The sequence below is a fragment of the Ixodes scapularis genome, unplaced genomic scaffold, assembly GCF_016920785.2.
Source record: "Ixodes scapularis isolate PalLabHiFi unplaced genomic scaffold, ASM1692078v2 PGA_scaffold1__304_contigs__length_218370807, whole genome shotgun sequence".
Taxonomy (NCBI): domain Eukaryota; kingdom Metazoa; phylum Arthropoda; class Arachnida; order Ixodida; family Ixodidae; genus Ixodes; species Ixodes scapularis.
Window position 1 is genome coordinate 55,818,644 of NW_024609846.1, and position 13,914 is coordinate 55,832,557.

The 13,914-nt window shown below is 43.0% G+C and overlaps 1 protein-coding gene across 1 annotated transcript in view; it reads right to left on the bottom strand.

The window, feature by feature from the left end:
- LOC8036113 overlaps positions 1-9,442 on the bottom strand; it is a 169,982-nt gene extending 160,540 nt beyond the window's left edge. The window contains exon 1 of the mRNA XM_029986571.4: positions 9,163-9,442. Coding sequence (XP_029842431.2) covers positions 9,163-9,222 — 60 coding nt within the window. The 5' untranslated portion in view covers positions 9,223-9,442. The remainder of the gene's footprint in view (positions 1-9,162) is intronic.
- Between the last annotated feature and the right edge of the window lie 4,472 nt (positions 9,443-13,914).

Below are 13,914 nucleotides of genomic sequence, written 5' to 3' on the forward strand. Positions count from 1 at the left end.
GGAAAGGAAAATTCGCTACCACGTCACCAGATGTAGCTTCATTCCAGCTATATTTTTGTCGCAATGCAAAAAAAAAAAAATAACAAAAAACAATAAAAAATTTTCCAGGTGTATGCATTTCTTGCATTCAACTAAGGGAAGGTCCTCGACAGACTTCGCCCATGAGGAGCAATTTTGAATTTAGAACGTCGAAACCTCCACAAAGGAAAAAAAAAAAAAGAAGCGTACAGTCAGCATATTAAGACGTTATCGCTTGCCAATCTTGGCTTGTTTCTCTTGAATTGGGGTTGTTGAAAACAACAGGTGGAATGTGCCCCAAAAAGGCGTTTCAAGTTGAATAATTTAGGGACGTTATTTTGTTTTTTAATTTTACGAAACATCACATCCAAGCACGCAAGTAGACAAACAACGCATGAACAAACAAACACTTTTAATCTACTCTCATACGATAAAAATAAAAAAAAAAGCCACTCTCGCCGACATCTCCAGCCGTCGGGTAAAAATTAACATATATTTACACCTTCTTTGAAATACAGCGAGGCACCATCAGATACCAACTTCCCCTCATATAAACAGTATACCACGTTGTTCTTTTGGTATGTTAACGCGCTGGCTCGTTTAGTTTCAAGTGGTGCATTTATTTGGTACCTCATCACGTAGGTGCGCTCTTGCGTTTTATACATTCAAAGGGGGACACTATTCGTGGCTTTTTGGAGCTCTTAAGCCTGGTTCAGACAGTTGCGTTTGACTGCGTTGCGGCAGCGAGAAACCAGGACATCCCTGCTGCTTATATCGCGTGCCATGATGATTCCTTGTATTGGAGTCCACGCTTCATACGATGCACGGATGTGCCTGTGACTCGCTTTCGGTTCTCGACGCAACGCAGTCAAACGCACTCAAACGCAAGTGTCTGAACCGGCCTTTATAAAGAACGCGCACACGAGAAATCTCTAACGCGTCATTCAGACATATAAACACAGAAACCGAGAGTCGTGAGCGGTGTACTGGAGACAAGGGTAATGTCTAGTCACAATGAGGGGGTATGCACTGGACGCTACATTTGAGGGCGATGTTTAGAGCGCATGCTCAAAACGAGCTCACATTGATAGCCTACTATGACCGGCGACCTTGATGGTGCGAAATGCACGTTGCAAAAGAACTGCGGAAGTTCGCCATCAGCACGCGCTCAACAGTCGCGCACACAGCTATGGCCGCCAGCGAATGCTTCCTATAGGAAGTGTTCACTGGCGCCATTAGCTGTGTGCACGACTGCTTAGCGCGTGCTGATGGCGAGCTTCCACAGTTCTTTTGTAACGTGCATTCCGCACGTTACACGGGGATCTCCTGTTACATTTAGCCTCCTCCCCCTATCCTTCCCATAATCCCCTTCCCCCGTCACGATTGGATGACTTTATCGAGAAATCGCGATGTATCCCATTCCTTTAATAAATACGTTTTCTCACTCACTCATGCGCTCGAGACATCACCCACAAATATGGCGCCCAGTGAATACTCCTTATACCTTTTCCCATTAAGCGTTCGAGGGCGCGTTCATTGCTGTGCTTGTGTGTTGTGCACGCGCACTTTCTGGCTGACCGCAAACTGTAAAAAAAGCCCGTACGTCTACTTTCCTGCACAACGCTCGGAGAGTCAATCACCGCAACTTACGAAGGGAGCTCAGGGGACGACAATGCCAAAACATCTGTTTAGACCAAAAGACGCAGTCTGAGTTGTGACATTAAGCGATGCAAGCGTGACGTTTTGCATTGCTTAATGTCACAACTCAGACTGCGTTTTTTGGTCTAAACATATGTTTCGGCATTGTCGTCCCCTGAGCTCCCTTCGTAAGTTGCGGTGATTGGCTCAACGAGTGTTGTGCGGGAAAGTAGACGCACGGGCTTATTTTAGAGTGCAATTGCGAGCGAGCGCTGGCTGGACTGTGATTAACATTTGTGGACTGCGATTTTTGTAAACAGTGGAAATGTCTAGAGCAGCAAGCCTCGTTAGCGTATCGTTATTCACCTCAAGACATAGTTGTCCTCAGTTAGGAAAAAACGCTAAAAAAAGTGCACCGTACGCGCCCTCTTTCAATCTCCCCGCCCCCCCCCCCCCCCCCTTTCAAAAAAAAAAAAAAAAAGATGTCTTAAGCAAAATTGAATGTAACTTTTACGTACTGTTTTCATCCTGGTTTCTCTTGACAAACTGGTTATAGTTGCAAAGAAAATATGGGAAACAAGAAACGCGAGATGAAATTTCCAGGTGGTGAGCAACAAACGACAACACGTGCACTTAACTGCTTCTATTCGGGGTAAAAAAAAAAGAAAAAAAGAAAAAGGCGGGAGCGGTACAAGATACCGCGTCCAGTGAGCTCGGTCAAGCGTACAGTGTTGTGTTTTCCGAGTTCTTACGCGTGGCAAGAGGCTGCTGCAGTGTACTTTGGCCCAGTTGGCGGACGGGGAACAAAGTAGTGGCAGTCAAGCTAATGCGTTACTATTTCTTGCGTCCATGTTTTTTCCCCGCGGGCACCTTGCAGACGGGGTTGTGCGGCGTCCATGTGTGGTCGGCTGTGCGAAGGAAGAGCTCATCTAATTAAGGGAAGATTCGTTTGCTGCTGAGTCGGTGTTGAGATGGACACCATCTTTCTGGGAACGAGCGCGTGAGGATGAATTGCCAGGTGCAGGGATGGGGGCTTAGACATTATTTTCAGCGCCCCGTAACAATAGCGCAGCTGCTGTACCGGGCGATAAATCGTCGTTGTAAAAGATGAAAAAAAAAAAAAAAGTATTCCCGGTAAAAAAAGAAAAATAATAAAAGTTAGAACTTTAACTTGCGCGCGTAGTTTGGCGGATTAAAGTTTCTGGGGATCAAAGTTTTCAAATGAATCGGAAACAACGCGTACTCATTTTACTGGATCGACAAAACCAGCCATATGAAAAGGAAATTGATTTTTTTTTTCTCTTCTGGAACAAAAGGTAAGAGAAATTAGGCAACGCAAAACTCCGATTCTTGGTGCATTTTTCCTCTTAACGTTTCCTTTTTATATTGTATCTGACACGTACTAAAAATGTATTTCTATATCGAACAGCTAATGCACACGCCGCAGTCCTAAAAAAAAAAAAAAAGGGTCGTTATTTCGAATCCGGAACGCAAATTACATGTTTCAGAAATATTTTTTTTCTTCTACTCGAAAGCGCTATGCAACACACACACACACAAAAAAAAAAAATCTTTATCGCACGTGTTAAAATAAAAAAAAGAGAAAAACTCACGGGTGATTACGATTACATTTCCTCGAATTCACGAACTCTCAAATGTCGATCTTTTCCAATGGCAACTAAGACACTATTTTTACTCCCGATTGAACTCAATGGCCTCCTCTAGGTAATGTTTTTCACTTTCCTTGTGTTTCGCAAGTTTATATACCACGGTTTGTTTTATGTAATCCGTGCCGGTCATTTAATGTGGTTAACCTAGCGCCACACCTTTTAGTTCTGGACACCTCGCGCACTCCATAAATTACATTACTGTTTTGACACCAGAGGGCTGGCAGCTATCTTCGCTAAAAAGGGATTTTTTTTTTGTTTTTTTTTTTGTTGAAATCGCTTTGATAACTTACCTAACGCACGGCCCATTTTTGTTTTATTCGCTTCGTTTTTTACTCTACTTCTTTAATACCCGTGCTACACGGGCAACTCGAATGCCATTGACATTTGAACGATCGGCCAATCAACACGCGACACTCCGAGCGTGGGGCGTTCCACGCGCGACAGATCGCGAGCCGATTCGTCGATCACACGAATGGCATTCGAGTGGCATTCGAGTTACCCGTGGGGCACGGATATACGTCTAGTATAATCTACCCAACAGCATTGTGACACAAAGAAGTCGCATCGCAGTTATAACACAAACAGCCGACTATTTGCGTCTGCACTGATAACACACATGCATCATCACAAGTTACAGCGCGACTGGGACAACTCGCCCAACGGTCCATTTTGCTACATAAGTATCAACTAATGTTTTTTTTTCTACCTGTATTAATGATATTTATGTAATTTACTTTGCACAACAAAGATTATTTGTTGTATGACACTGTTTTAATGTTAATATAATTTACGTCATAAAATGTTTTATAACCGCCCATTTGTTGCGCATTGTCTATATTTGCCTTCGCAAAAAATACATACATAATGATGATAAAGATGTGGGGAGCCGACTAGCTGCTATTTCATATTTTCATAATATTTCTCATAACACAAATCCTCCTCGAAGAAGGTTGTCGTGAACACTGTGTTCACGTCTGATTTCAAGTTATGCCAAATTACGCATTTTGAATCCTCACGGAAAGAATGGCAGGAGGGACACCTCGAAAGGCCCGTTCCGTGTGAGACATCAGTGGTTTCCGAGATTCTTTTGGAGTGCGTGTTTAAATACGTAGGTCAGACGTCGAGGTGCATAAAAGATAGACTGACTGACCACAGACGGAATGGGAGAAACAACGCTTCCAACAACGACTTAGCCAGGCACCTTCAGTGATATCATGCATGCAAAGAAAACTTGTCCGAAACGAAAGTAATTGGAAAAAAACGTAATGACATGAAATTTGCAGTTCAAGAAACGATTCGTAAAGAAAGGTCTGGTAACTGTATAAGTCAGGCGTCGTTTCAGTTTGGGAACGGATGTAAACAATATCTGCGCTTGTAAATTTTTAATTTTTTCTGGAAGGTTGTAGACTGTTACAAGGTCGTGGATCTGAGTAGGCAGTTCCGAAGTCAAGGTTTACCCCCGTTTTTGTTAAAACTGTGTGTGTGCGCTTTTTTACTTTTTTACCCTTTTGTTTTATTCTGTCCTCTTGTTGTGGGCTTTTGTTGCTTCTGGAAGTTCTGGTGAATGTAGTGACGGCGTTCGAGACGTGATATATTAGGTGTGTACGAAATAAACCTTCTGACTGAGCTTGAACCCTTGCCTGTTATTTGTCTGCTTTCCCTCGCGTTTCGCTTTTCCTAGCTAAGTCTTAGTTTTACCGTCACGTTCATAAAGATATAATTGTTTTATTTTCGCAATAACCGCCCGAGCTTACAAAATCATGCTCGGACAAAAACATTTTGGCACCAGCAGACTAAAAAAAAAGTATATATTAGGGGTGGGCGAATATTCGAAATTTCGAATACGAATCGAATATTATACACTTAATATTCGTATTCGATTTGTAAACCAAGCCTTCGGTATTTTTCGAATATTCGTCGTAACACGAATATTCGAAATTAATCGAATATTAGATAACGTATTCAAAAGCCGAAGTTTTGCTTTCGGTTTCGATTTCGGTAAGCAAGGCCCAAGGACAGTGACATAGCTGCATGGCGGCTTCAAACCCTTCAAACTAAACAGTGGCGTCGCTGCAAGGAGGTTTGCGTCGGTGTAATTTGCGAGTTTCTGCTCCCCTGTGACTCCTCACTTTTTAAACTGTGCTCACTGTCGCGTTCTCCCACCCGTGTTATGGCGGATGGAGGTGATTGCGGGGAACCGTCTGTGAATCAAATGAACGAACGGGGAACGGCACCAAAACGAAGAGAGAGGAGCGCTATTTGGAAATATTTTGCGAGGTTTACGGCATCGATGGCGGAATGTACGGCATGCGAGTCAACGCTTAAAACGCCCACAGGTACGACAACACCCCTTGTCAACCATCTCAAAGTGTGCATCCTTCGTTGTTGAAAGAGTATCGTGGGATTACCACTGGTACGCCAGGAAAAGATCAACCGACGCTGAACAGACTTCATGCGCCGCACAAGGTCCGTCAGCTAGAAAAGAGGGTGCGAGCGCTAAATAACAAGAGGGCCGCCGTGGTGGGGCTTGATTTACACTGGAGCCTTACAGTATTGTGGAAGACCGCGGCTTCCAAGAACTTCTCACAGAATCCGTTCCCAACTATCGCCTACTATCCCGCTCTACACTCTCGCGCATGCTTGTGCCACGGACGTATGACGACACCCGAAAGAAGGTGAAATCAGAGTTCAACAGTGTCTTTAAAAACGGCACTACCGCTGTTGCCTTCGCAAGCGACATTTGGACATAGCGCGCCAGCGAAAGTTATGAGCTTCATCTGCAATCTTCTCACTTCAAAATTTATGATGAAGCGGTTCACACCACAGTGAACACTCGACACATGGCTATCAGTCACAGTGTTGTGAACAGTCACAAGAGCAAGGCTCAACGCCGTAAGCAAATGTTCTGCAAGCATTTGACCACTTAGCCAAAAGTGCCAAAAGTGCAATGCAAAGCAAAGTGCTTTCAGCTTCAGAATGGAAAGTTGTAGCGTATGCGGAGGAGGCACTGCTAAAGAGAGAGTGATCCGTGTGGGTGGTGCCGAACTGTCGGGTACTTAAGATATTCGAGTCTGGCGAAGCTTTGCATCAAATATACCTGGCAATACCTGCCACTTCAGTGCCGAGAGAGAGAAATTTTTTCTGTGGCTGGAGTTGTAGTTTCCGCTCGAAGGGAGCGCCTCCTACCTGACCATGTGCGGCAGTTGATTTTTCTGCATGACAACTTGTGATCTTCCCTACAATTTGAATCTTCGTTTTTGTGTTTTTATTCTTGTTAACAGCAGTGCCGCGAAAAATCTAGTTGTAGGGAAGATTACAAATTGTCATGCAGAAAATCACCTGCAGTTTAAAAATCAAAAGAAAAATATCAACTGCAGTTCCCACATGAGAAAATAAAAATGCCGTGAATAAATGCACCTGCCTTCGACTATTCGATTTGATATTTGAAGCTAACTATTCGTATTCGATTCGTATTCGAAAATATTAATATTCGCACCACCCCTAGTATATATATTACCTTTTATACGCGACGCGTTCAGCCACACTAAAAAAAATCCCGTGCGTTTACTTTCCCTCACTACACTCGGAGAGCCAATCACCGCGACTTACGGACTCAGCTCAGCGAAGGACGATGCCGAAACATATGTTTAGACCAAAAAACGCAGTCTGACTTGTGACATTAAGCAGTGCAAGGCGTGACGTTTTGCATTGCTTAATGTCAGAACTCAGACTGCGTTTTTTTGGTCTAAACATATGTTTCGGCATTGTCATTCACTGAGCTGCCTTCGTAAGTTGCGGTGATTGGCTCTCCAAGTGTTGTGTGGAAAAGCAGACGCACGGGCTGTTTTTAGAGTGTATTCATGGAAGGCGCAAGCAATGAGCATTCTAAGGCCATCAGTTATACGAAGCGCCAAACGTTGCACACTGGAATTTAAAATACCCATATCTGGGAAGTGGGACAAGTTATTGTATGGCCTCTTATGCCAGAGTTCCACTAGAGCGACAAACAGAAACAACCGGCACCGGCAGGCCGCTCAAAGACGTCCAGCATGAAGGCGACGGTATACCTTTGGCAGGCTTGCCGCCTCTCGTAGTGCTCGTGAAGGAAACACTAGTGATCGCAAGCCTGCCAAAGATACCCTCGCGTGAACGATGGTCGTGTTTGTCACTTGACGGTTGTTTCTGTTTGTCTTTCTAGTGTGACTCGAGCAGCGCAATTTACTGCAGTATTTTAAGCGCAATAATTGAGGACCAAAATCTTCAGGAAAGCGTCAGAATCCTTAGATAAAGGTTCTGTATTTTATATAAACTTAATAAACAGGAAAACGAGCTTCAGATGAAGATTCAGTCATTAAAAAACAAATATTGGTAAATAACGTACTTTAAATTTAATGTTGCGTCTTCTCCGCTGCACCGGGAACAGATTAATAACAACCTTTGTGCAGCCGTAACTTTGTTGGGTGTAGGAGCATTTTAATCTAAAACAATTAGTTTGCCGCATTTTACACTCTTTTTAAAAGGAACCGCTTTTGCTAATAGCAAGAGTAAAGTTAAAATTTGAAAATACAAAAGTAACTGGCAATAATGACGAAAATAATTCCTGGAGAAGGGGAACAAGAGGGACAAAGGACAAACAAATCTCCAAAGGAAGCTAGGTGACTGGTGCGCGACCGAAAAAATCCGCCTGGTCCGGGTATCGAACCCGGGACTTCTCCGATACCCGGACAAGGCGGATTTTTTCGGTCGCGCACCAGTCACCTAGCTGTGTTTGTCCTTTGTCCCCCTTGTTCCCCTTCTCCAGGAATTATTTTCGTAATTTCTTGTCCAGCTCGCTTGCACCTCTGCCTTTAATCGCATTATAATCATAACTGGCAAGAAGGACGTGACTTCAGCTTCTTCCAATCACGCGAATCCAAGAAAGAAACACAAATCCTATTGCATGCATTAGTTCTGTAATTAATTCCGTTGTAATACTGCATGTGAATAGATAATTTAAAAGATTATATGGTTGGTGAAGTACCCCATGTAAAACAGCATTTGTTTGCCTTGATCTGCAAGCTAAGTGTACTGAGCTTTAAAAAAATTTGAAACTAGGCAAATATTTACAATTTTTTTTAAGGTAATATAAGGTGGTATAATTTATTCTCATAGTTATCCACCTCTTGCGTGATATGACGCCCTAAAAATGTTTTTGCAAACTGTATTAAACATATTAAAATTCCTCATAACACTCAAACGCGATGAGAGCGACTTTTAAAACTATTTTTAAATGTTAATCTAGGTCGTGTGTAACTTATTACCCTTAACTGTTTGCTCTTGAGATGTCTAAATGCAGAAAAGTGCTACATTCCCTTTTAGTCCATGGTTACTAGCAAATATGAAGCATTCCCTTAGAGGGTTTCTATTAAATTGCCTTGTTGGCATTCCTCGCACTAAAACGCAAAAAAAGCTACTTATAATATTTTTAAAAATAATTCATTATTCTAAATAATAAAACAAACGCAATGTTGATATGAAATTGATAAACGTAAAGCAATACTAACTATTCTGCAGTGCTGTTTGGTACCTAATGATTCTAGGCCATTCAAGAGCATTGTGTCTGCTTAAATAAAGATAGAAACTGATAAATCGTAGCGCGGATAATACCACAAATTAATTCATTCTAAAACCAAATTTTCACGCTTGGTTTTTACAATGCCTTTAATTTACCGTACTCATTTCAGTCGCGAAGAAAATTACAGTGATCAGATTCACGGTTATATTTGGGCGAATAAAATGCAGGCGTTCCTCCGGTATTTCTGAAATAAAGAGAGGTCAGAAACGAAGATTCACTTACAATGAGGGCGGAGCACAGGGAGACGCTGGCCAATAGGAACACGAAGAGTAGTGACGTCATTGTGTACGAGTAAATCGGAAGCGGAGCGATAAGAGAGCTGTTTTATCTTTCGGCCTGAAGAGATGTCCTTAACGCGGCCTGCCCCCTAAACTTTCGTCTGGGTGGAATTCACTCGCAGGCTTCCGCTGAACGAGGCCTCGCTGCAGTGCAGAAGCCCTGGGGTCAGCGTGATTTTCCTCGCGACCGTGAGACGCAGCAACTACGCGACTCTCTGAACACGCGTGCGGCTCTGTCTCACTTTTATCCAGTGCGCCTGGGGTCACGTGACAAAAAGGAGCGGACCAATCAGCGGCCTCCGTTTATAGAGGAAGGAGAGGAGGAGAAAAGGGAGGTTCGAAAGTGGGGAGAGGGGAGGCTGGAGGTGTAAGAAAGGGTGTTTAGGGAAAAAAAAACTCTTCCCAAGAAAGTGAAGCGAAAGTATCAACGGCTCCGGTGGCCGAACTCCTTGCTGCCGGGAAGTTGAGTTCTAAGTTGTTGTTTTTTCTGCTCCTCCGTCTTCTTCGTTGTTAGGAGACTGTTAGGGGAGGGAAAAAGGTTGGTAAAAAAGGGGAGAATGCCGAAGTTTATTAATATTTATTAATTGTAAGTTAGTTGAAAAAGGAGCCTCGCGGAAGACGCTATCAATCGCTACTGACAACATAATGAACGCTAGAAATTGCGGGGTTTTATTTCCTTTTATTTCCGCGACGGTGATTTGTCAACAGAAAAAAAAACTACTAAGGTAGCGGGTAACGCGTGGCGCATCTTTTGAACGTAAACAAAACTACGGTAAGTATTCTTTCCAAAGATTCGATATGGATACCATGTCTTTTGATAATCCGAAAGTCTGTTACTTCGCAATCGTCCCGATTAATCCATCTTGATAATTAAAAAATTTCCAGTCCGAAATTATCGTCGAGTGCTTACTCTTTTTCCCCTCACCACAGTCTGGGCTTTTAATCATCCTGATTAACTATCCCAAGCTCGCCTGCACACTCACTGTATTTCCAATAATGATACCGGGCGTTTCCGCGAACTCTTTCAAAAGTTGATAAAACTAGGGAGACTCAGAAAAAGAAAAAAAAAAAAAAAACTATTTCCGGGAACGAACTGCCAGCCGTGAGGATTGCGTACAGCATAATAATAAGCACGAACTATCTGAGATTGAATAATTACTTTTCTTAATTAGTAAAAATAAACGCAGGGTTTTACGAACGGAATGGTTATAAAACTAAGAAAATAAGAACTTGCTGAGCCTCATCGAAACTCCCAAAATCAGTCGATCTTGGGACGAGTTCGAAGCGCGTGGGAAGAGCGGGTGTGCGCTGAATTTACCGCTCGTGCCGCAAGCGCGAGGCCGACGATGCAAAAACACGGATGAATATTCGTATCATTCGCGTTTTCGCATCGTGCTTGAGAGGCCACCGCAGTCTCCCGCTTCCCACGTGCAACGAGCCGTCCTAAAAATTTTCTAATTTAGGAATTGCCCATGACGCTTGTCGAGATTTTTTTTTTTTTAATTTGAACAGTATGTTGCTTTTCAATAAGTAAATGTTTATTAGTTAATCGTAGGCCATTATTTCGGTAATAGACAAAGTCCCCGCCATCGCCTCTCCGATATTTAGGGTCATATACACTCTGAGCACGTACTGGACACGAGGGCTGCGTCATCCTTCGGCGAGGACTTGGATCCAATCACACGCTTCGTTTCTGAGCAATGGCGACCTCCAATGTTGCTCGATGAACTTTTGAAAAGTGTCTGTTAATTTTAAAGATAGAGTGAGTAGACAGTCAAGTTAGTTTATAATACCCATTAAAAAAAAAAGGGAAACGGTAGACGACGGCCGAAAAAGGGGACAAACTCGAAATAACTTAAGAAGAGACGTTTTGTGTTTGTTTGTCCCTTTTTTGTCCGTCGTCCCTGGAATTAACAAAAAAATAAGTGGTTTAGTAATGTTTTTATTTTTCAGTCCCTGGCCTCCGCTATGGCAAAATATTTGTTCCCGGAAGGAGTGTGTTATATATTTGTCCTCGCAGATACTCCCGACATGTACAAGCCACCCCCTCGAAACTAAAGCTGTACAAGCCAAAAAATCTTCACTTAAAAAAAAAAAAAGAAAAACAGACACGTGTAAGATTAACGTGTTCCTTGTGTTTCCGAAGGGCTGCATGCAGCATGGTAATTTTTATCAAAACTCAATCTACGGTTCTTCTCATGCATAACTTATTGGCGCCTAGAGCTTAAGAAACATAGGGCGTCACTTATTATATTCACGTCTCTGTCCTCTGGATTCGTTTCTCAGCCATCTCATCTCAAGCGATAATGACGATGATGATGATCTTACCCGCCAATGGCGCAATCCGATTTCCTGCTGAATGATAATGGCGTGATCGGTACACTGCCAAAAACGCGCCCTTCAATTGCTGCGCTTACCAGCATTAGGAATTTTTCGCAAACCGTTACCGTGCTCCGCTTACCTCACTACCTTTGAAGCGTGCTTTTAAGCCCGCGCCCGGGTGATACCGTGACCGCGGGGCACGCGGTTAAAAGCGCGCTTCAAAGGCTGTGATAGAGTGGAACACGGAACACGTTAATGGTTTGCAAAAAGTCCCTATTACCGGGTATACTGAACTGCGAAGCTTATCGGAGGGGGCTACACAGCAGAAAGTGCAGACGAAGCTGTGTCGAATGTATTATAGTGGTGACGCTGCACTCGCGTCATATAATATTTACATCCGATATAGTCGTTGAAATTTTAAGAGACGCGGGGCTCGATTTGTCGTGGTCTCGTCCTTAGCTTCACGATTCGTTTTTTGTGTTGTTTTGATTGCTATTATCGGCAGACTGGAGTGAAATGCGCGTATGAATACTCTGTGCGAAAAATTTACTCAGTCACAGAATTAGAACGGCGGGGAAATCCTTCAGTAAACGTCCCTCCTCCAGCGCGAAATTCCTACTTTCGATAACGCCTCGGCAATGCGTGAGACTCTAGCGTACAGGCGTAGTCAAACCATGACGAAAGAGAAAATATGCCCTGCGAATCTCATCCCGTCAGTAGCTGCATATACGGATGACTCAGTGTGTCTACTACCATTGTATTGCGTTCGCATAGACAATGATTTTGGTATAGAAGAGACGATTTTCAAAAAATATTCTTTATGCGTGTAACATCGCACCAGAAACGCGCTGTTAGTTAACGAACACCTTAAATATACCACTATATACAGCTGCCTAAGATATTTCGAAGTGTCGGTCACTTTCTGAAAGATGGTGATGATGACAATCAGTGAAGTAGGCGATGATGATAATCACTCCTAAGGTTCTAAGGTAGAGCGGGCACCAATTTTCAGGCTACACGCGAAAAGAACACCCTCCAGAGCCGAGTTTTACAATATGTTTATTCAATTACCTTTTCTTTTTTTTTTACTGCTTTCGCATGCCAAACGTTCCTTCTGGTATGCGGGAATCATTAATTTTATCTATTTATCAATACTGTGGTTCTTCTACATTAGCGGTTCATTGATATTCACATACAATTTCATCAAACTTGTAATGAATAAAAATACCTAAACAATTCACAAAGCAATTGTAAAAAAGCACATAAACGCAATAAAACAAAAGCATAATACATTTTTAGCTCACATTTACACACATATCACATATTCGCGACTCCAGCGACCTATAGGGGGCGCCACCACCAAACAAACATGGCGGATGAGTCCAGGTCGCGGCGGCTCGGCCAGGCCGCCTGAATGGGTGGCGCGTTCAATTTAACAGATTTTCTTTTGTTTAATGCCCAATTTTATAGGTATTTGAACTGAGACGGTGAAGTGTATCCGGTGCAGATAAACTTGCAAAGCATAGTTTTGTTTTGCCGGTGTTTTTTTGTTCTTTTCGTGTCAAACTTTCGTTTGGGAGATTTCGTTCAAAACCGAAACTATGGGCTCCGGAGGGACGGTAATATACTAATCAGTTTTGATCATCTAAGGAAAGCGGCGATGACTATAGAATTGTTCCACAGATAGTAACTTTTCAGCTAACTCGCATGCCTCGACCATGCGACTTATCTGTCCGCGGAATCGAGCTTTTGCGCGTATCCGCGTTTACGAAACAGCTCCAGTCGTCTGCTCGGCCATCAAGACAGGCTGCAGGAAAATTACGAAAATTAAGCAACCGCTTTTTGAGCCAAGGACCATGTTAACCCGCCGGCGCCCCACTAAGCAGCTGATACTCGTATTTCAATTCAGGTTTTAGTAGCAATTGAGAAGTCATTTTGACGAGCGGGTTATGTATTATATTACGTACCATGGTCCCACTAAAGCGATATTAGTATATCCTTCGGGTTGAAATATGAGCTTAGTTGACTAGCTATTAGGTGAGCTGCTGAATAAAAGTATATTTGACAGACGAAGACATACTACTTAAATTTAGCCAAATGGTTCTATAGCCGGCAGCACGGAGACAAACTGAAGAGAGTCTTCATTGAAGATCCACGCAGAACCTCTCTGCATTGAACTTTGCTTCGAATCCTGAACGGAGAAAATTAGTATTTTTTTGTGGCCGTTCAACCTGATCAATGTAGACGTATATTACTGCTGGCTTCGACGTCCTGGTAATATAAATATTGGAAGCGCGATAGGTCAAAATGCCGTGGCAGCATCTAACGTTGCGAGACTTGTCTCCCACCTTTTGAAAACAGATAATTTCCCTCA